Source organism: Calidris pugnax, unplaced genomic scaffold (assembly GCF_001431845.1).
Source record: "Calidris pugnax isolate Ruff unplaced genomic scaffold, ASM143184v1 scaffold806, whole genome shotgun sequence".
Classification (NCBI taxonomy): Eukaryota; Metazoa; Chordata; class Aves; order Charadriiformes; family Scolopacidae; genus Calidris; species Calidris pugnax.
Window position 1 is genome coordinate 968,494 of NW_015092240.1, and position 23,227 is coordinate 991,720.

At 39.6% G+C, this 23,227-nt stretch overlaps 1 protein-coding gene across 1 annotated transcript in view; it reads right to left on the reverse strand.

The window, feature by feature from the left end:
- GABRG1 (gamma-aminobutyric acid (GABA) A receptor, gamma 1) overlaps window positions 1–22,082 on the reverse strand; it is a 55,578-nt gene extending 33,496 nt beyond the window's left edge. The window contains exons 1-2 of the mRNA XM_014962312.1: window positions 21,917–22,082; window positions 4,739–4,887 (exon numbers count right to left, since the gene is read on the reverse strand). Of these exons, the coding sequence (XP_014817798.1) occupies window positions 4,739–4,887; window positions 21,917–22,011 (244 nt within the window). The 5' untranslated portion in view covers window positions 22,012–22,082. The remainder of the gene's footprint in view (window positions 1–4,738; window positions 4,888–21,916) is intronic.
- Window positions 22,083–23,227: the final 1,145 nt, after the last annotated feature.

Consider the following 23,227-nt stretch of genomic DNA (forward strand, 5'->3'; position numbering starts at 1 on the left):
ACAGCACACTTCAAATACTTACCCTGAAAGACAATACAAGCCAGGCTAGAGTAAGAAGGTTACAATACAACAGATTGCACCCTCAGTAGAGAAAGAGAACAGCACCAAGGGGCAACTGCCCCCAAGAGATAGTTCATCAGTTCTTAACATGGCTGAAGCACACAGGGAACCTGTGCCAAGCCCAATCTATGGAGATCTACTCACACTTTCTGATTTCCTGCTTTGACACCTTTTCTTTACTAGACCAAACTTCTGGTTTAAAAGGTTTGACTTGTATTGAGCATCACCTCACACAAGCACATAGCTAAGGACAGGCTTGTCCCAGGAAATAAATATAGTAAATAATAAATATGTGCCTGGAATTCAAGAGCAAGAATGAACTTCCTGACAAGCAAAAAGACCTGGAAAGTAGCCTCTCTCAGCAGGCATGAATCGCTGCTTTCCGAAAAACACCCAGGCATATTCTGAACCCGTTTGAGTTCAAAATTTGCATTTTGAAAAATGTTTACTCTTGATTTGAAAAATTGTAGTGATAAAAATCTACCTCAATCGTTGACAAATTATTTTAGTAATTACACTTGCTATCAAAAGTGCCTCTTTTTTAGCCCGTATTTATCCAGACCTAATTTGTAGCTTTTCATACTTGAAATATCTCTGTCTGCTACATTGAAGAGCTCTCCTTATCAGTTATTCTCAGCTTATAAACCCTCATCTCCTGACAGAAATTATTATCATTATTGTAAAAGTGCAGAACATTGCACTTTTTATTGTTTAGTATTGCTCCGTTTTCATTACTCCAATCCTGAATATTACCCAAGAGGGTGTTAGTGCATCTAAATTCACTAACCAGTTCCCATAGTTTAACACAATTCCCCATTTTGGAATGGTGGTCTAAGATATATTGCCTTTTTTTATTGTTATTACTTATGCTATTTAATCTAAAACCGCTTTGATAACTTAATCCAGGCTTATTTTCTTTGAGCATGTTTTCTATAACTCCTCATTAATGCCTAAAGAAGCATCTCTTCTTGGTGATAAAGCAGTTATTTGGCAAACAAATTAGGTGACTACTACATTCAGGCATAACAGAGGCCTTCAATTTGTAATAGTTTTTAATGGAATAATACAATTCTCACAACCAGTTATCTAAGAATATTACTTATATGGCTATCTATGTTGAAAATTTGGCATCAAGTGTCTACAGCAGACTTTCAACTCCATCTCTGAAGAATTTTTTCAAAGTGATTCTGGTGAAAAGAGAGCCCTGTTTTCCACACTTTCACCTTTTCATGTAAAAGAAGCCCATCTTTAGTAAATAACCCTACCCCACATCTTTTATTATTTCCATCATTTTATATGCAGTGCACACATCCAGTATCTTTAACATTCACTGCATATGCTCTTCTACATCCTGCTCTTATATTTCCTTCAATACTTGCAAAATATTCTTCATCTCAGAATACATACCTCTCTACATTTACCTGATATTTTACTGCTTATTCGGGCTATTACTTTCCTGCCTCCATCATCCTTTCATCAATGTTACATTAAGAGCACCTGTTCAACAGCATACCCCCTAATATCTTTATCTTTTCAGAATTAGTGCTTCTGTTACTCTCTTGAAAGTCCACTTTTTGTTCGTGCATTCTTTATATCCCTGAGTCTGTGATGCTTTCACATTAGTGCACTGAGTTGCAACTACTTACCCATGCCCTGCTGATAGAGCAATTACAACTAGCCAAATTTCTCTAGGTATTCAATTTCTCTATGTCTATGAGCAACCATCCTCACTCTTCTTAAAATTTCTATCAATGACTTTCCTCAAACTGTCAACTGAAAACACTCCATTAGAGTTGTAGATATGTGATGAATATTCCCTATTTTTAATTAAACTTTCAGATTGATCAGTTTTGTTTCATCCACATAATACCCAATATTGGACATGAGACACATCTGGAAAAAAATGTGCTGTAAATTGATAGACTAATATTAATATGTAGATGTCCCTAAGGTGTGAGAGGTGGAACAGTGTGCAGCCTGAATTCTGTCTTTTAAAAAGGAATGTTGAAAAATGGAGCTAGTTTGATTCAGGACTGATGCTAAAACAGTGTGGTGATAAAATCGGGTAACTAAAAGGTAATGTTACAGTGAGAATAATACTGCTTTATTAATATATCAACACTGCAAGGTTGTATCCGTAAAAGGATTTTATACAGATAAGATCTACAGATAAGAGACTTCATCTGGTAAGTACTATTACTTCATACTGAGCAGAAGGCACTTTAATACTTTATGCTCCTTTATGCTCCAAACACCTCAAAATATGTTACATAAATTGAGTTAAGGACTAGTAAGATTAATAAACATAGCAAAGGGTAACAATTAAGAAGTTACTACAACTTGGGGATATTTGAATGAGACAAATAGAAAACAACAGTGTGGAATTCTCCTATTAAATGTCAGTATTGCCTCTGAGGTTACAATTTTCATTTGGCTCTCCTCTACGATCTCCCTCAACTAACTGTATGTTCAACAATGAACCCCCTTATCTCACTCTGGGAAGCTGAAATTATGTGTCAACATCAGGAAGAAAACAAAATTCTGCTCTGGTATTCAAACCCAAAAAGTCCAGGTTCAAAACAAAAAATATTGCTATTGTAACTGAGCTTTGCAATTCAATAGTAAAAATGTTCTGTGCGATATTATTGCTCTGAAAAATAATTAGGATTCCAGTTAAATAACCTTGTTGTACAAGTACTGACATAGACTCTGAAGATGTGGAATCTAACACCAGATTTTATCCACATAATTGAAGCAGACTAAAATGAATGCAAATAGTCTGATTTTGTTTTTCATATCTGCTGCAGTTCCCAAGTAGGTGGACAGAGTGCAGTGCCTTCACTCAAAGCTGGAAATTTCATCTTATGTTGTTCAAAATTTCTGCCTTGTGGCAGAAGTCTGCAACTTCCCCACCATCCCGAAGAGAGTCAGTCGTAACATTTGCTCTCCTGGCATCAAAGTGAATACTCCCAAATGTCTCCTCTTCTTATCACTCTGGATGATTATTCGTGAACCTTATGTTTTATAATATTGGATGTAGGCAGGTCCCAGATAACAAAGGTCAGATTGGTACAGAAGTATTGCAACAAGAGAGTGAAGAAGAAGAAGAAGAAAGGGAGCATTTGTGCAAGAGAAGCTAGAACCAAGTGTCTTCATTCAGGAACCAATATTTGGAATCCAAAAGGCTGTATGCCGAGTTACTCAAAAAAAGACACATTTCTTGCCCTGTCAAAACTCAGTACATAAACAGAAATGTGAAGGTAAGGATTACACCAAAATTCTTCCGTGTCCATCTAAATCCGTTTGACATGTCAGAATAAACTCCTATTCCTCTCTGTTTTCTCTCCATTTATTTCTAAGTTTTAGGGGGAGAGAAGAGAAACAGAATTCTCTCTTCTTTCATCCCCACCTACCAGCTAAACGTTAGAAGAAATCCTAGTGGAGACAGTTTATTCCCTCATAATCCCTTTGCGGTCTGTTGAATCAAGCAGTCAGGGGAAAAAAAATAGTGGTGCTATACATCTGTCACACAGGGAGAATATAAGGAAAAACATGCTGGAAGACCTTTCTTGTTGTCTAAATGTTTGCAGTAATTCAATTAAATGAATGTGAAGGCAAAGACTTACAAGAAACTTCATGAAATTCACATGTGTTTATATTAAGACAGTGAGAGAAAAATTGCCATTCAACTTCTTCAGGATAACAGTCAACAATAAAACAGAACTAAGAAATCTGGGGAAGAAAATTTGTCAGAAGCTTTCAAAAGAAAATACTTAGTTTGAGACTGCATCTTTCTGTTCTCCTACACATATAAAACAAATCTAGATTGTTGTATTGTTTATTGTATAAGCAGCTTATGTCTTACATGGCATTCTTTTGATGGGGAACGCCAAGTATTTAACAAATAATTATGTCCTCCACCTCTCACTTCACAGTTCAGGGAACAAACTCAGAGAAAATAAATTATTTTTCTTAGTTTCATCCAGCATACATATGGTAGATAAGAACTGGCAAGGGTTCATGTACTCCATGTTTTCAACACAAGATTCTTCCAAATATTTACACTTAATAGCTATATGCAAATTGATGCTTTGGCTATTGAAAGACAAAATTGCCTTCCTACTGGCTGCACAGTTTCATCTACAGCAATGCACTCTTCCCTCCTTTAGAAAAGATATAGCCCAAGTTTTATTTTTAGATTGTTTTTAAAAATCTGACCTAAGGGAAGAAGAGAACTGTGTTGAGTTAAATTTGCTCAAAATACACACTTACAATGCATTTTCTAAAGTAAAAGTATCCAGGAATAATTCTTTAATAAACTCCTACAAACTCAAGATCAAATTCTTAAATAGCCATGGCTGGTTTATATCTGTCAGAAGATCATAGTTAAACTATGCAAACTGTAATTGCCTTTTAAAAATTTATTATAGATTGCCCACTGTCCCCAGAATGCAATAATTTACATAAGAAAAAGAGACTGTTAATAGAACATAAAGTCTACTCTTGCATAGGACATTATTTTTTACCAATTCCAGAAAACCATTGCATTCTATTGCTATATTTAGCTTGCTATATTAAGTTTTAAAAATTGCATTAAGAGGATTTTTGCCATCATTAACAAAATGCAAGCCCTCTCTGGTTCACATCTTCTATTTACTGAATTATTTCTTGGGCTTACCCCCAATATCTGGCCGAAGCTTATTGTCGTATCCTTGAAGTAAGGAGTCCAGTATGTGAGTTACATCCCCACCATGAATCTTTGGTGCAAGGACCCATGTTTTATTCACAGTTAGATCTTCATCATCCTCATCATCTGTTTTGTCTGCTCTATGGTGAGTGAATGAAAAAAGCAAGGTTAGGAAAAAAAAACAACAAACAGTGAAACTAAATACACAAGAGGTCAAGAAGAATGCTAAGATTTTGAACACTAGAGTATTTTATAAAAATCTAAATGCTTTCTGGTGCCAACAGAAACAGGCAGGCCCTTATTTAAAACACCAATACTTTGGTTTATGGCAGTAGAGAGTGTAAGCTAATAAACATGTCAAGAGAGGCATTAGCACATCATCCATACAGCACAACTCAAGCCATGAGTCAAAACCATGAAAGCAGCAGTAGGCTCTTACTGTCAGGCTTTTCCTGTTTTAAGACACAAAATTTAATTCCCAAACTTTTCCCTGCATGTATTTCATTTTCAAATCATGGTACTAATATGCCTAAGAGATGCTTAATCATGATTGTAGATACATCTTCATGTCAAGAACATTAACAGAATCTCCTTCCCAGTAGCCTCCATTCTAGCTACGATATAAATACACAAGACTTGTGTACTTATTCAGCTCCATTCAAAATTTAAGAAAAAAACAAACATTACATCCATGTGCCATGACTAAACATTCACAGAGACTGCAGTCATTATCAATTATGTGACTCCATGTATACATCGCATAGTTAAAATGCTGTACCATTCCCCTCAGTTAAGATCATTTGCTAGCTACCTATTTTACTAAGATGAAACAAATATAAAAGAAAAACAATTCCACATTCATTTATTGCTTATCTTTAATTAAATAAGCAGCAACATATAGTTAATTGCTAAGTCATTACAAAAAAATCACAATACCTTGGTTGCATCTGCAGATTCACTCAGATATCACCAAAAGGTCAAAGAATGCCTGGAAGTAGTTCTCTTTCCATTTGAATCAAATGAGTGTGGACTTAAGTATTCCTCCAGTGCTAAAGTTTGCAATCTATATTACTCATCCAGTTTATTTCAGGGAACTGCTATGGGCTTCAAGTCAAGCAAAGTGCATCAGACTGATAGCAGTAACTCTGACAGTCACACAATGTTGTCTTCACAAATGGACATTGGCTAGCAATTATTACAGAATGTATGCAATCCATATAAATCAGTTCCAACATTAATATAAGCACAGATATTCCAGGAAAAGAAAGGAATTAAATTACTGTCCTTGTACCAATTTGTATTGTACACCGAACCTAAAACGTTACTGCTATATTACTAGAAAGGGGTTTAAGGGCTTCTAAATTACACAGACATACGCTGCCCTCAAAACTAAGGGTGGAATTTTTCAGTAAATTTCCTACAGGAATGAAGACCACCAGCGTGTTCCATGTGAAGACAACACTACGCCTTCAGGGGGAAAGGACAGAAAAAGTCAGGAAAGGACAGAGCTGGAGTAGGCATACTGAGGTTTTATTTTACTCCTTTCTGGGAATGCACCAAAAGAGTCTGCATTTGTAAGACCTCCCATTACCGCTTAGACAACACTAATGAGTCTCACTGAAAATCAAGACATTATCAAACATTGGAACACACGGTCCAGGGAAGTGGTTGAATCACCATCCATGGAGGTATTTAAAAGACGGGTAGACTTGGTGCTGAGGGACATGGTTCAGTGATGGTTTTAGCCACTGTGAGGTTGATGATTGGATGAGATGATCTGAAATGTCCCTTCCAACCTAAATGATTCCATGATTCTATGGCTGTGGAAACTGCTCGGTGGTTTTGGCATGCCTGCTTAATTTGGGAAGTGCAACAGGGAGCTTGCCACAGCTCAATAGGTTCCCAGGGGATGAACAAAAAGCCGTCAGATATTGGAACTTTCATACTTGGCTTGCTGCAAATGAGTTGCAAGAGTCTATTATAGCTGAAAGGAATACCCAATCTAAATACAAGGTTTACTGACAGCTTCCCCTGTAACAGTCTGAAAAGCACTTTCATTCTTTTAAATTGAAATGCACTGTAAAATACTTAATCTTTACTGCACTACGTAGACATTATAGAAATGTCAGATATTAAATATTTAACATTTCCCATTAGCAGGATCCCACTAATGGGAACACTAAAAGAAGTAGGAAGCTAAGTTTTGTAAATGTACACTCTTTTTCCCTCAAAGCTACCTATTGCCATCTCTTTCATGTTTTGTTAATACGCGGCCCTTTTTTTTTTTTTTTAAATATATTTTTGGTCTGCTTGCACTTTATGTCATCTAATTAGATAAATTAGCTTACGCTTGCTAATAATGCAGAGGCAATCCCAGCCTTTCCCCAGGGGCATTAAGATGATGAGGAGTAAAACTTAATTTATAACCAGCTCTCTAAGGAAAGAGACATGCCCACTCTAAAACTAACCTTTTCTTCTTCCTGTTTTTGTCCTCCATCCTACAAACAGCAGAAAGTACAGCAAAACCACCAGGGCACTGTACAGACCCAGGGTACCTGACTCTTAGGATCAGCCTAATTATTTGCAGATCATTTGAAGTGGCGATGACACAATGTTGTCTCATTTTAATGTTCTTTCCACATTGTTATTAAGAACAGCACAGATTTAGCCAAAAGGAGCTAAGTATAAGAGGTCATGCCAAAGGCCCACACCCATCTAAACCCGAGAGGATTTACAACCATGACCCCTCCACTCATAGTCGCTTGAATATCTTGACATTTTGAAGAGTACCTAATTTTATTTATAGATTCATAGGACAAGTCAGGTGGGAAGGGACTGTGGGAGGTCTCCAGTCCAGCCTCCTGCTTAAAGCAGGGCCAGCTTTGAGGTCAGATCAGGCTGCTCAGGGCTGGACTGGACCAAATCTTGCAAACCACCAAGAATGGAAACTGCACAAGCTCTCTCAGCAACCTGCTCTCCACTTCTCTCTTTTCCTATATAGCATGTTTAAATAAACTTGGAATTAACAAGAAAGAAAATAGATTTTCACTTACTTTCTTGCTTGATTGGAGGACCTCTGGTTTTAAAACTCTGAACTACAAATAGGTATACAGATGAGGATACTGATAGCTTACAGAAAGCTACTAATAATGCAATACCAGGGGGAGAGGGAAAGATTCCATCCCAACATCTGACAGCTTTCCAGTCACTAATAAGTAAATCTGTTTAAAGAGGCACTTATATTAGAAATAACATTTCTTTACTCAGTATCTGACAAGAGTCTTCACTTAAAATGCGCATTTCCTGCTCTTTACATGGAACTACCCTGTTTTACCTAGAAAATATTATACAGGAAAAAAGTGCCAGCTGCTAGAAAAGAAATACATTAGACATCCATATCAGTACACTAGGTTAACAAGAGCTTGAGGCTTGCTAATCCATTAGCTAAACCAGCAAATCTACCAACAAAAACCATGAATTAAGATAACCAAATGTGGAGGAACTGGACTACTGCTGTTCAACACAGCAAAAGGAGCTGTTCTCACTCTTTCTATACCTCTCTTACTGGCCTTTTTAGAGATGAATGGCTGTGATTAACCCATCTTGCTACCAGAATACCATTTTTTTAACTCTTCTTTGAAATGCGCCCAAGGACATTGAGCATGCAATAAAGACTATAATATCTCTGCAGTGCTGATGGCACCCAGTATTACACTTTTGATTCTTAAGCTGTAGCCACTGATGTGCAGCCACAGGACTCAGATAAGGAAGGAATGATGCTGGCTGGAAAAAGGAAGTGACCAGAATATATAGAAAGTCTTCTGTATGTCTTCCAGTGAAGCAGAGAGCACAGCATCTGCCAACCTGAATTTTCAATCCAGAGGTTTCGGGAGAAGTTGCATAGAGCAGCTGGGCTCCCCCCAAAAAAGCACATAAACACACAAAGGCAACAGAACAGACACTGTACATATTCAATTTTGAATTGCTGGTCTTTGTCATACTAAATAGATTTGACCTACTCTGTTTCAAAGGTAGAAATCCCTTCAGAATTACACAGTGGGCAGGACCAGTTGAGATGGTGTTACTGAGATCTAACGAAGGTTGCGAGACCAGGTTGCGATACCATGTTCTTTAAAAGAAACATTCACTTTGGAAAATAAGATGGTTCAAAACTGTTGACCTTTTACCTGAGTTTCTGTGTGTCTCACATGGCAGAGTCCAGGTTTTTCCCCAGGGTTTGGAATGTTAAATTGAGCTGTACCATTCAAATATTTAGCAACGGTTAACTTGGGCTGAGCACCTTTTTACATCTTTGCAGTTAAAATAAATCTAACAAGCCCATGAAGATTAATGTCAATTAACTCCATCCTAACTTTAACAGTAGCACTTTCCCCTCTCTCTCACAACCACAGGAAGAAAGGCAAACTTAATTAAAGAGGAATTCTTTTCCTTTCCAAGTTCATCTAAAGGTTATTTCACTATACAGAGAAGATAATACTTGATCCTCTCTCCATTTACTGTAAAATATATCTTGTTCAACAAAGTTCACTCGGTCTTTTTCAGAATGCCTGTAGAGACAATGATTTAGAACAAAAATATGACATCAGACATTAAAACCTTTCTGTTCCATGACACAATGCTATTTTACATCTATTACTGTGGGTATTAATTTAATTTTAATGATTTTATAAATAAGAAAGAGACCTAACTTCTTAACACGTTATAACATTTCAGCTAGCCTCATAAACTCAACAGTAAACTGCATGTCTACAGTTAACAGTAATTAGACAAAAAGTGCCCTAATTATGCTCTCTGTCCTTCAACTAATTGGAGACATTACCATGACTAATAAATCCCTGAACACAAGTGACTAATGACTAAATAAGTCTTTTCAACATCAGGCAACATGCTCATCTTCAGACATTAATATCATAGGTCTTTGTTCTCCTTTAAATATGAGAAAAAAACAATCAGATGAGCTTTAAGTTGCAATTAACATCTGTCAGGTTAGGTAATGAACTAGAAAAAAATGGATACAGTGAGAGTGCTCCTTGTGCTATTTGCATCACACATATCAAAGTATTGCACATAGAACTACACATATAGCATAGATGGGAATATTTAAAACACAGCTAGGGATTAATTTAGCTGTCCATTCCCAGGCTCCTGCTCTCATTCAACACACCTGAGGATGCCCAGTCCTCCAAGCAGGGTTGATTTATAGGGAACCTATAGAGTTATGGAGAAGCAGGAGAGATTGGGCTGGGAACCTTAGTCATCTTCACCAACATCTCATGCCTGTGCACAAGCACCTCAATCAAGCCCTCAGTGGCCCGGAGGTTTAAACAACACTGCACAGTAGTTCTGTCTAATTGGAGATACAGTGGTCCTTCCATACAAGGAATGCTCTCATGGTCATTTAATTAATAAATAAATGACAAATAAGAAGAAAAGTCAGTGTTTCACATAATTTCTATACTGCAAGAGCTGAAAGGAACATGACATTTTCATTTTTGCCTTATACATTTCAATGAAAACCATGAGACTAGTTGTGTTAGTTCATTTAGCTGAGGATCTTCTCCAACAGTAGCCCAAAGCAGTTGAATCAGAATTTTTATCAATACAGTGGTAGGGCACAGTGACACTTCTCTAAATCACAAAACATGCCTTATGACAGCTGTTATTCACTGGTCGTGCTTCCCAGCATATTACATTTAAGTCCCTTTTCTAGGTATTATACAATTTAACTTGTGTTTTCCAGTACAAAAAAAAAAAAAAGTTACTGTTTTTCTCAACTTTTAGACAAAATGTTAATGTTTCCCAAATTATAAACATGGCAGAATACTTTGTTAGTAAACAATAATTGTCAAAACACTGTGCTTGACTAGATAATGCCTCATAAGAAGTCAGTCAAGACAGACAACGTTTCCAGGGAAGGTTTCCAACCTGTCAGACATCTAACCAGACTCGACCTTACTCCAGAACACTGAACATGGTATGCCCATATGCGGTAAAGTATATTTTATAGTCCCATCAACAATAGTTCAAAGGTCATCTTATGTAGCTGAATCCCACACATGAAAAAAAAACCTAGAGCACTGTTGAAAAACAAAACATGGTCACTGACAGTCCCAAGTCCAGAGTCAGATATTTTTACAAATGCTGGTGATGTTTCTAATTCAGAAGCTAAAAAAGTAAGTACTTCGGCATGTGGTACATGCAGGACCACGTACAGAAGAAAATCTGAACTCCAGATGGATGGTAAGTTTGAGCAGTGCCTGAGACAGAAGGAACTTTCTTAAAAAGAACAAAAAATGCAACTTCAACACAGTAGGAATCAGCAATTACTCTTACCTCAGCAATTTAAAATACATATTTACATATTTCCTTGCATCTCCCCGAGATAAAACAAGAGCCTCAGACAGACTTGAAGTATTCTTCAGAAGCTGAAAAAGGACTGGAACCCTGCACATACACAAATATTACTTCTTTTCAGTAGCAGCAGGACCACATCATCATGACTGCTAGAATAGGACACAATTACATTTTTCTTCAAAAGGTTTTCTTGAAAGCTTTCTTCCACTGCTAGCTGTCAATGCTGGACAGTTTAAACATCTCTCAAGATTTACCTTCTAAACTTGATGGCTGACTTCATACTCATCATTTCTGCAGAAATGAACTCCCTTTTGCATTTCATCATCAGCTTCTTCACTGATATGCTCTATTCATCACAGAAAATTTCTGGGAAAATAAGCATAACTGCAAGCAAAGAAATGCAGCTACTGAAAATATGTGTCCAGAAAGCATTGCTTGCTCTTTTTAATCCTGTGGGATTTAGAGTCACTGATGTTGTATTCCTTCATCTTCGTCTATCCTAAACTGGTTTAGACAATCTCTTGACAAAAACCTCTTTTTTCTTCCCCCCACCCATTCCATCTCAGATGCGCTTATCAATCTATTTCCCCCTCATTCTGCCTTGCCAGACTCTGGCATATTCTTTTGTGTGTCAAAATGTATTTCTCTCTCCCACTGAAGTATGTTTCATTTATTCCCTACATCTTTTTTCCAGTATACCTACCACATACATTAGGTTGATTCTTCTTCTGGATGCACATATTTCTTGTGCTCTTTACCATCTTTAATCTCATATTTGTCTGGCTGCTTATATCCTCTGCCCTGTTTCCTCTTTCCTTTCTCCTTACTGAGTTTTTACTGAAGGGATGAATCCGGACATTAAGTAAATTAAGTAAAATTGTCAGGGAAAAAGTGTGGAAAAATATCAAAAATTCTAATACAGAAAGACACATTAGATTTTTAGGACAAGATACACAAAAGTTCACTTAGTACTAAATAAGCAAAGCTTTGTTAAACCAAACAATCATAGCACTAGCAGAATAAAAGCAGGTACCTCTGCGGTTCACTCCCTGTAACGAAAAGTGTTGCCTACTTATTTGAGTGTTTCAACTATCAAACTTGTGATATCTTAACACATATTGCAAGCATCAGGTGATCAAGCTCTTTTGAGTCATTACAGCTTTGAAGTACATATCTGAAAGATATGAAACATTTTCTCCCACATGCAATAACTTCAGTACAATTAATTTTAGTCCCAGCAAGACCTTTACTTAAAAGCATTACCACATTTCTTATAAAATGATCTTCAACATCTCTGCGATACTAATATAACAAAAACTTCACTGAACAATGACCAGAGTTGACTCTGAACACTTAATAAGAGCACCGCCTGACTGCAAAGAATATTTATAGAAATCTGAATTTTTAACATTAAGAACAACAGGTATTATTACATATTATTTGAAATTGCACTGGTCAAATTTGTTATTAATTCAAATGTCTTTTAAACATCTCACAAAAATAGTCATCTGGACTCATAGCATCACAGATATTCTTTATCCAGAAGTCTTCTCATATAATACAGAGTTAATCTTCTCTCCTTGAAAGTTCACCCAAGTATTGATATCCTCAGACCAGTATAACTGCTGCCTCTAGTCCTATCAAATTGAAGTCCAGAAATCAATTCAGAATTTTCCTCACATCTATCTAGCCAAGTACAGGTAATTCTCTGAGCCAGTTCAGAGCTGCTGGATTCTCAAACATATTCATCTTGATTAGTTTAGCGATCTCTTCTCAAATAGAAGATTTGACCACCTTAGTAAAAATAGCTCTTTACCTTCATATGTGATGACAAAAATGTTCTTCCTGGTTTTGCAGACCTGGTAGAGACAACTACCTGTTTCTTCACCCCTCTCTTTTACGCTATACAATAGAGAGCAAGAACCTTGCACGAGTAAGACAGCAAGCCACAAAAAAAAAAAAAAAAAAAAAAAAAAAAAAAAAAAAAAGAGGAAAAAACCCCTAAGCTGATTCCCATCATTTTCCACAGAATCATGCAATTTAGGAGGGATCCTTGGCATTGCCTTCTACTTGAAGGAGGGCTGATACTGAATTCAGACCAGGATGCTTAGACCTTAGTCCAGCCAGGTCTTTGAAAACTCCATGGACAGAGATCCTGCAACCTCACTGGACAGCTTGTTCCACTGTTTAATTATCCTTGCAGTGAATTTTTTTTCTCTATACCTTATTGGGATTTCCTGTTGCAATTCATCACCATTGCTCCTCATCCTCTTACCAAGTAGCACTGCGAATAGCCTATCTCTGTCTTCTCAATCCCTTCTCCATAAGTGCTGTGGTCTGCTCTTGGGTCCCTCCAAAGCCAGCTCTTCTCCAGGCTGAATAGCCTTCTCCTCACAGGGCCAGTGCTCCTCCCTGACCAGCTTGGCAGCCCTCTGCTGAGCTCCCTCCAGTTTAAACCCCAAACTGAATGCAGTATCTAGATGTAGTTTAAGAAGTGCAGAGCACTTGTTAAGTGAGACAGACAATCACTTCCCTCAACATCCTGAGTGTGCCCTGGAGGCTGCTCTCCCTCTTTGCTGCTATGCTGTCCACCAGGATCTCCAGGTTCTTTTTGGCAGAGCTGCTCCCCAGCCAGTTAAGTCTCCAGTCTGTCCTGCTGAGGGAGGCTTTCCATCCAGGTGCAGGACTTTACACTCATTCCCTGATAAATTTAATCATGATCCTGTCAACCCATTCTCCCATCCCCTCCAGTTCCCTCTGAATAGCAGTCTTGTCCACAAACATATGAGCTTAACAAAAACAATCTTTCAATGTGGAAAAAAATAAATTGTCTCCAGGAAAGGCTATGCTAATATCGTTATTCCTGGTGCTCCGAGCAGTTCTTGTTCCACCTCAGACAAGTGAAGAAACAGGACACTTCTCTTGCCTCACATCCATTATTCCACTTTCTGATTACAAACTTGCAGAATGTGTTGTGTGTTTTGTTTTGACTGACAAAAACTGGGTAACTAATTGATTATAACACCCACACTTGCAGTATAAGTACACCGCTTCCTCTGTTCTGAGAAAATCATTATTACAAGATCTTAAAGCAGTTCTTTGCCTAGGAAAGTACTTGAAAGTACCCATTATCTTCAGTAAGTAGGTCCTTCCTTTCTTCTAGTACAAACATTGCTAATACTAGCTGAAAAATTAGTAGGGGCCTTTATGGCAACTATATTTTAATCTTAGAGATCAAATGCATTTTGTAATTGTAAAATTTTCAGACAAATATATATTCATCTTCCTCTGTGTGACAGATGACTTCTAAGGAAAGCCTTCCAGCCATTGCATGCAACATAAACTAAAATTTATCAGGAAGATAAAGTAGACCTTAGGATAATCTGTACTGCCTTGGCTGAAACTGAAGTGTAAACCTACTAAAATTCTCAGGGAGATTTATTTCAGATGGATTTGAATGAAACCTAGAAATATAAATTGGTAAGTCTTTGTGGGTTTTGACCAGACCATGCAACCAAATAATTAAAATGTAAGTAGCCATATTCCACTGTTTGTCCAGACCAAAAAGCAGGGAATAAATGAAGATTCAGAGAACAGAGAATAAAAGGGTAACCATAGAAATTATGGTGCCTAAGTGGGTATAACTGAAAAGGGACAAATGGTATGAAACAAAGGATAAATATCCCCAAACTGCTAAGGAAGGACATGATGATGAAAAGTTGTCACCTCTCTGGTTATCTGTAAGGTGTACTAACCGTAGCAGTATCAGATCTCCTGGAAGTTTCAGAGTAGGAACATCACACAAAGACAGATACACACAAATCCCTGTGCCACGTGTCAGCACCTGTTCAAGACACTGCAGATCCCTGTCTACACTTGACTGATGAAAGGTTAATTGTCATCAAGTTGAGAGTGACCGGAAAGACTGTTGATGGGTTAGGGGCCTTGATCCAAGAAACACTTTCCATAGTGGATCTAGACTTAAAACAAACCTAGCATAAATGAATGCTGAGAACCATAACCTCAATAAAAAGCAGTTACCCCAATTAAATGCCATCCCACAGTCACTGTAACATTCATGAAATTCCAAAGTCAACTTCATTAGATATCTACTTTTAAATGCCACCAGCATCTCAAGAAATATATAAAATGAGTTCTCATTTATGAAGTATTTTCAATCATTTAAGCTGCTGGTACTTCAACATATTCATGTCAACATTTGTTCTTACACAATTCATTGCATAGTTCCTGCAAAATCATCATGTAACTAGGAATCTAGTACAGCCCTTCACAAAAACAAGCTTACTTGAAATACTTCCGAATTTTGGTAGACTTGTGAGCAGGTATCAGTCTCCTCCCACTGGAGGCAAAGAAACACGTACAGACTGAAGTAGCAACAGAACCAGAGACTTCCACTGAACTGCACACTATAATTGTGGCATATAGGTGAATCTGGCTTAAAATCATAGAAAAAGTCATACAACTACAATAACCAGGCAATGACAGCACGTCCCCAAGAGAAACACAATGAATGGGTTCTACTGAAATTTTAGTGTAACTGTCATTAGGCAATTATGGAGTAATCCGAAGGTCAAGGAATTTAATGAATAATTGTACAAAGAGGTGAATATATTCCGTGAGGGCTAATGTAAATACCCAACACATGCAATAAAAAGCTTGCTCTCTCGCTCTCTCTCTGCAAGTAAAATTATCTTTTCTCCAGTGTGTAATTTATTGTGTAATAAATGTAATACATATCTTTTACAACAGGAGTATTCCACCTCTTGTCAGATGGTCGCCAGAGTGGTCCCCTCCTAGATGCAACCTGGAGGCCAGCAGCGGGATGGCCTTCACTGACAAAGCAACAACCCAAGGTACAAGTCCATAGCTCACCTGCAGCAGGTCTGATACAACACATGCCATATTTGTTGGCTGTATGCTGGTGCGATCAAGTACTTTTCTCTCCCATGGAAAACACTGAGGCTCCTTTATTTTTAAAAGCATTTATATAATTTATTCTGCTATGCAAATCTGGCATCAGACAATGAAGAAAAAAATTTTTTCATGCCTTATAGCGACAGTTAGCTACCTAAATTAATACTTAATACTACAACTTTTTCCTAAAATAACTTCCATCCAGCTGAACTTTATTCTGAAAGATAAATTGGACCATAATATTACATTAATAATAATAAGATTTAATAATAATAAGACTTCATCCCTCATGGTACACCGCCTTAAATAAGAAGAAAACCATATTAAATGAAAGGACTAACAATCTATTTAAGACCTCAAATAATTTAATACAAAAGGGATGTATCTCATGTTACCTTAGATCTTTCCTATTCACTCTATCTGCCTGTGTTCCTGAAAATAAGAAAAATAACTGCATATAAATTTAGAAATATAGAATTAGCCATTTGCACCTTACCAGAGATGAATGCAGGCACGTGGAAAGGATCTGAGGATCAAGGCAGAAAGCAAAAGAACACGAGGTACACCAGGGCGGTACTGGAGCTAATCCTGGGACAGGCTATCTCAGCAATATGAAGCAGTAGTAGGGAAGTAATATTCTGTGTGTATCCGCCATTAATGAGGCTAATATTTATATAAGCTACCCATTTTTTAGGTCTGTTCTTCAAGAAAAAATCAAAAGGTTTTACAAAATGGTTAAACAAACAATTCACAATTTTCTGAAGAAATGTTAGTAGCTCATTTTACTTATCTGAGAGAAAAAATGTAAGATGCTATCAAGTTGCCTCTTAAACTACATATACCAGGGAAATACTTCTAAGAATAGTTAGTATGACCGTAGCGTGGGTAAATCCAATTCAACGGAAATTTCCATTCTGCATAGAGTATCTCCAGTTGTGACATATTTGTATAAAACTTTCATTTTGGACTAGATCATTCATCCTGCAACAACTCCTAGGCATGTAACTGCACAGCAGCTTCTCTTCTCCAAGAGGTAAGGAGGTTTCTCTGAGCAAATAATCTGCAACATATCATGAAATACCAGGCTGGAAAGAAAAACAGTGGCATGTTTTCTGACCAAAACGCTGATTACTTTAAGAATACTCAGGATCCATTTGAGGTGCTCTGAGTTCTCAAGGCAAAACTTAGCAGAGGCAGAAAGGGCAAGGAAGAGCTTTGGTGACCAGCTTTCCTGTTGAAAAGCAGCCGGCTGCAGACCATGCTCCATTCCTGAAGAGCCATGGGTCAGCACCCATGGGGTATGAGGTTCATGCCAGAGGTATGAACCAAGACCAGGATTCCCCCATGAGGACATGGATGTGGACTCTGGCGGCTAAGTCAGCTGTAGCAAGTGGTACTGGGACAAAAATCAGAGTTTTTTTCAGCTAGCAGAGAAAGACAGGAGATCCACCAGCTGGAATCCAAAGAAACCTCAGGCTAGAAATACTGTACAATACTTCATTGGATTCCTCCTCCTCAAATCTTTATGCAGGGATTTAGAACAGTTATAACGAAGCAACAAACCTGATGCAAAAGCCAGGGTAAATCCTCCAGTCTTGTTTATTCTGATATCAGACTTGATGTATCACAACAGATCCTACTCACCTGAACATCCACTGATGAAAGCATATTTTAGAAACTATTTCTTTCCATCTTTGCCATATCACTAAGATTTCCCTCTTCTTTGAAGCAAGTTTTCTTCTGGTCAACTCCTGATGACCTTTCTGTCCAGTTACCTGTACTAGTTCAGTGTTTTTGCATGATTTACCATTTTACATTTAGATACGTAGAATCAAGTTTTTAGATAGGCCAGCAGGCCACTGAAGCCATGACACTATTTTCAGCCTTATTAAAAACATTCGCATGTGTAAAACTGCAAAATCAGGACTTCCGTGTCATCTCCAGGTTAATTCAATTGCATCTGAATTATTCCTTACAAATTATTACCATTCAGAGAAATTGCTAAGAAATAAAAGTTACTGTCACTGTCATCCACCCTTTGAAAGGTTCCTGTCAGTGTACTACATGCTGTCATTTATAATTACCACTTCTCCCTGCTGCTCTTTACCAAATAAGTTATGATATTGTTATTTTACCTAAGTACACGCTCAATTTAGTATGCAGTGCAAGGAAGGGCTATGCAGGTAATTAAAAAAAGGCCTAGTATTCTTCTCTCATAAATGTTAGCAAAAAAACGGCTCTTTGCCCATCTTGGGGGATGCTCACCTCTGTTCTTCTGTGAGTTCAACACACATGCCTTTTTTAGTATGTATATAATAGCACAAACCAAGACAACTCACTTTCAAACAGTGCATATGCCAAGCCCATTTAAATAGTCCTGCCTGCTGGCCAGAGCAACTGGTTGTTGTATTCAACCCAGGTAAGTACATTTCCTCCACAGCTTCAAAGAAAAACCATGGATCCCTCAAACTCCTTGTAATTTACTCTATGGCCAGGCTTATGTATCGAGAAAAAAGTTGAACGAAGTCAACGAATGCTCATCTCTAACCTTTTCTATCCAGCTCAGAAAGGCTTGAACTGGCAGCAAGGGTGCTCTTATCTAACATCAGGTATATTTAAAAAACCAGAAAGTTAAAACTAATTGAAAATGTAGCTCAATTTGCTATGAGAGCCTTTTTTGAATGGATTGCCATAGTTTGAAGGTTTCTTTTAAATCCACTGCAAGAAAATTATATGCAAAGAATACAAGTATTTCTCAATATTTATGTCTCATTAAACTTTATAAAAACAAAAGAAAATATTAATAAACTTTCAACAAAATAAACGATATTTTAAACCACTGGGGATGCTAAATAACAAGTTCTTCACTGTCACATCATGAACAAAGCACATAAGAGTGAGGATAATAATGAATAAACATCACAGATGTTCAAATGAAACAGTAAATCACTATTATCAAGCATTAAGAAACCCATGTTGTTATGACAGGCTTAACTCCAATCCAGGAATTTATACAAGAAAACATAGGCTGTATTATATAAGTATTTTCCTAAGAGATACTTTGAAATGGAAAAGAAAATATTAGTTGACATTTGCACCTGCTGAGACTTACATTGCAATGGAGCATCTATAATTTTTTTAGAACATCAGGTTACAAAACCAAACTAAAATTAAGTTAGCTTACAATATGCTGTTAGGGGTGCTGACCAGCACATACTATTTGAAGCAGTATAAATTAGTATAAATTAGAAGAAGTACTACAGTTATGCTGCACCGGTATGGTTAGGACGAAGGAAATAATATTAATTATATTGTCAGCTCTTCTGCTCTTCCTATGAATTATCTATTTATTTGAGTGCAACAAGAATAATGGCTTTGCGGAACATTTAGGACTGCAGTGACTGCTGAGTAGCTACACTTTTCCTGCACATACCTTATAGAAAGGCTCACAGCCCAACTTCTGCTGCAGAGGAGATGTCAGCTATTGACAGAAAGAGTCCTTCAAAACCCCGACTCAGGAAGCTACATGGAGTGCTTTGGTCTGTTTGTGGTGCACGTGTAGAACTGGGGGAAAACAACTGTTTTATGGGACACAGTCCAACTGCAGTGAATCCCTTTGGTAAAGAAAGTACAGTCTAATGTCATGCTACAGCCTTTGGGACAGTACGTTAAAAGCATAAACTCAGGGTGGGGCTCAACTCCTAATGTCCTTCCATTTACCTCAAGCTAAATGGCTTTAGCTCCATTTGCTACACCTGAAGTAACTTCACTCTCACTCAGCACAAAGCACTTTGTGTATAAATGCATACATACCAGAAGTGATGCTATCTGCAACCTTTTAAAAGTATGTGTTGAGAAGGTGGGTTGGCCCCTGCAAGATGTTTTTAGAAAAACAGCCAGAAGTGGTGCAGCCTGGTCTATTATTGAGAAAAGCATTACTTCTGTGTTTTAGTTTGAACTTCAAGGAAAAGCTCGGGCTAAACTACAGAAAGGCATCCAAAGAAGCAGAAAAACAGTATTTCCATCCTACTTTATGGCAGGCTGCTAAAGGGCACTAGAGCTGCTGAGCTCTCTGCAAACACCCCTGAGTTGTAATGCACTGCATACCAGAAAATCAGGATCTGAAAAACATGTCCATTTGTGGTCTCTTAAGAAAAAAAAAGAAGAAAAAAAAAAAAAAAAAGAAAACCCTCTCAACCATCCTTTTCCCATGTAGCCTGTGAATGAAAGGCAAGGTTCCATTTCATCTGAGATGTTCTGGAACACAAAATAAAATAATGCATGTAAGTTACCTCTTCATCTCACTGAAGACTCCATATCAACTTATTTATAAAAGCTACTCTTCATGAGATGTATACATAATAATCTACACCTAGTCCTGTAATCACAACCACACTTTGACAAACAAAAAAAAATTATAACTTTTTTTTTAGCTAGTCTTCCTCCTTTGTAACTAAGTCTTTGAACTGATAAATTAGCATGCATATTCTTTTCTCTCAAACCACTTGATAATTTCCTTCATACCTGAGGTACAATATGTTCATTAAGAAACATTCTGAAGATGCACAGCTGCACTGGTATAATTTCCATCAATGCTTTTGAAAAATATTTCCATAATATGCCAAGGTTTTAAAAGACACAGAATAAGAAAAGTATAATCAGTGGCGTTTCTAACTAGGATAACAGCAGCCTTCTGAAGATGAGAGATGAGCTGAGATCAACACACTTCACACAGATTGATAAATCACCATTCACTATGGGGAAGGGGTCCAGAGTCTGACAAACTTACAAAAAAACGTTAATAGCTTTTTCTTTTCTTTTTGCCAGACTTTATACTACACATTTTGTTGTACCCTCTTAGAATGATAATTTGGTCTATCAACAAAAAGAAAGACACACTGGGCAACACTCAAACACCCTTTCAACACCGTCTTGTGATTTTTAGGAGTGTAACCTGTGGAATGATTCAGATTAGCTCTGAATTATTAATGGAGTTGGACGACCAGATTGCTTTCCGTTGTTACGGGTGTTAACGCAATTACACAGCGGTACCAAACTGTTGTTTCTCCAGAGCCCTTCAGACCAATTTTGCAACTCCCTCCCAAAAAAACGCACGTTTCCAACTTCTGGGACTCCAGCGGCCGGTTGCCCCGGGACCACCCCGGGCCCTGGCCCAGCCCCGCTCCCCAGGGCTGCGGAGGAGGATGTCCCGCTGCGGGGACAGCACGGTGACACAGTGCCAGCCCCACCAGCTGTGCCCCCAGCGTTACCACCGACGGCTGGACCAGCCTCTTCCCGAGCATCCTCCAGCGGCGCCGCTGCCTCCTCTCTCCCCCCAGCCGCCGCCGAGACACCGGGGCCGGCCAGGGAGGGCGGCGGGCGCTGCGGGGAGCTGCGGGAGGCCCCGCACCGCCGCCCCTCCTCGGCCCGCGGGGCTGCCCGTCCCACCGGCTGCCCCGGGCCGCCCCCCCCCGGCCCTGCCGTTCCCCTCCGGGGGGGCGGGAGTTGTTGGAGGGGGGGGACACAGGCTTTCCCCAGCACCGAGCTGAGCCCGGACTCACCAACTCGCTCAGCGAACAAGTGGGATGCGGCAGAAGTTTTACTTCGCCGGCACCAGCTTCCCCCGCAGCCGCCCGCCCGACCCGCCGCCGCAGCACCGGGACCTTTATTTTTTTTTATCTTTCTTTTTATCTTTTTTTTTTTTTTTTTTTTTTTAAGTTTCGCAGCGCGTAGCACGCCCCCTTTTCCCTTCCTTCCCCCCTTCCCCAAGCCCCGCCGGAGCTCAGCCCGGGGAACGATGCTCAGGGAGCCGGGAGGGCGAGGTACCGGTACCGGTGCGGGGGTCCCCGCCGTACTCACCCGCTCCCCAGCCGCACGGTGAGCAGCAGCAGCAGAAGCCGGGCCCCGCGGTGGCGGCGGCTCCAGCGGGGTGCGGGTCCCCCCCAGGCATCCATGGGCGTGAAGGCTCTGTCCCTTCCCCGAGTTTTCTCCGGAGAGGCTGGGGAATAGCGACCCTGCCAATCCCACCGTCCCCCCCCCTCCGGCACACGGCAGGCAGAGGGAGGGGAAGGGAAAGAAAGGGGAGGGGGAGGAAAGGGGGAGTAGGGGGGGGATATAAAACACCCAAACAGGTAGGAGCCCACTCTACAAGGACCGAGCAACTCGCCCAATAGGCTCATCAGGTTGCTCCATAAATTATCCTAAAAACTGCTGGGCGAATCAATCCCTAGCAGAGGTGGAGCCTCCTTTACTAGAAGGGAAACATGCTTGGGAGAAAGGGTGGCATTGATTTGCTATTTTCTCCGAAGAGGGAAATAAAATAGATCTTATCTATCTATAAATATGCATAATACATAAAATGTTAAATATATATTTAAAGCTACGTGTATATATATATAAATCTTTATTTTTTAAAGCTACTTATGGGGCGGCTTGCAATCTGAGAAGCAGCCCCTCGGCCCTGCCGAGAGGAGACCCACCGCCGGGAGGAGAAGAGCCAGGAGATGTGCGCGGAACACCCGCGGGGACTGCGCGGCAGCTCCGCGGGTTTTGGGGAGGACGGCACCAGCGTCGGGGCAGAGGGTCCCCTCCAGCCCCTCTTCCGTCCCCAGGGGAGAAGGGGCGCACCCCCCGCAACCGCCGTCCCTATAAGCAGCGCTCGGCGCGCAAGTGCAACCGCGGGAGTTCCGCGCACCCAAGAAATGAGGGTCGCGCAAGCCCGCAGGCTGCAGGTGGCTCTGCGCGGCCGCGGAGCGCCCCCGGGGGGGAAGGGGGAGGAACGCGCGCAATGCGCGGTGTTGCGCTATGAAATGAGCCGGGGGCTTGCTACAACATACTAAAAAGCTTTTTTTAAAAAAAAATTTTTTTTTTTTTTCCTTCTTCTTGTCTCCCCTCTGCTGCTTCCTCCTCCTGCCTCTCTCGGGAGACCTAGGGGGGAAAGTAGCCAAAAGACAAAAAAATAATACTCTAATATAACCCCCACCAAAAGCAATCCCGAGACAGGTAAAGCAACCGCGGGGGCGCGGCGCAGGTTTCGCACCTGCAGCTCTCTCCCCCCGGCGCGGGGGTGGGATGCGGGGGTGGGGGGGTTATGGCCCGGCGGGAATAGTGCTTAAATAAAGCGGTAGTAGTTTGCTCGGATTTGCTTTGGGGTCGGATAGCCCCTGGATC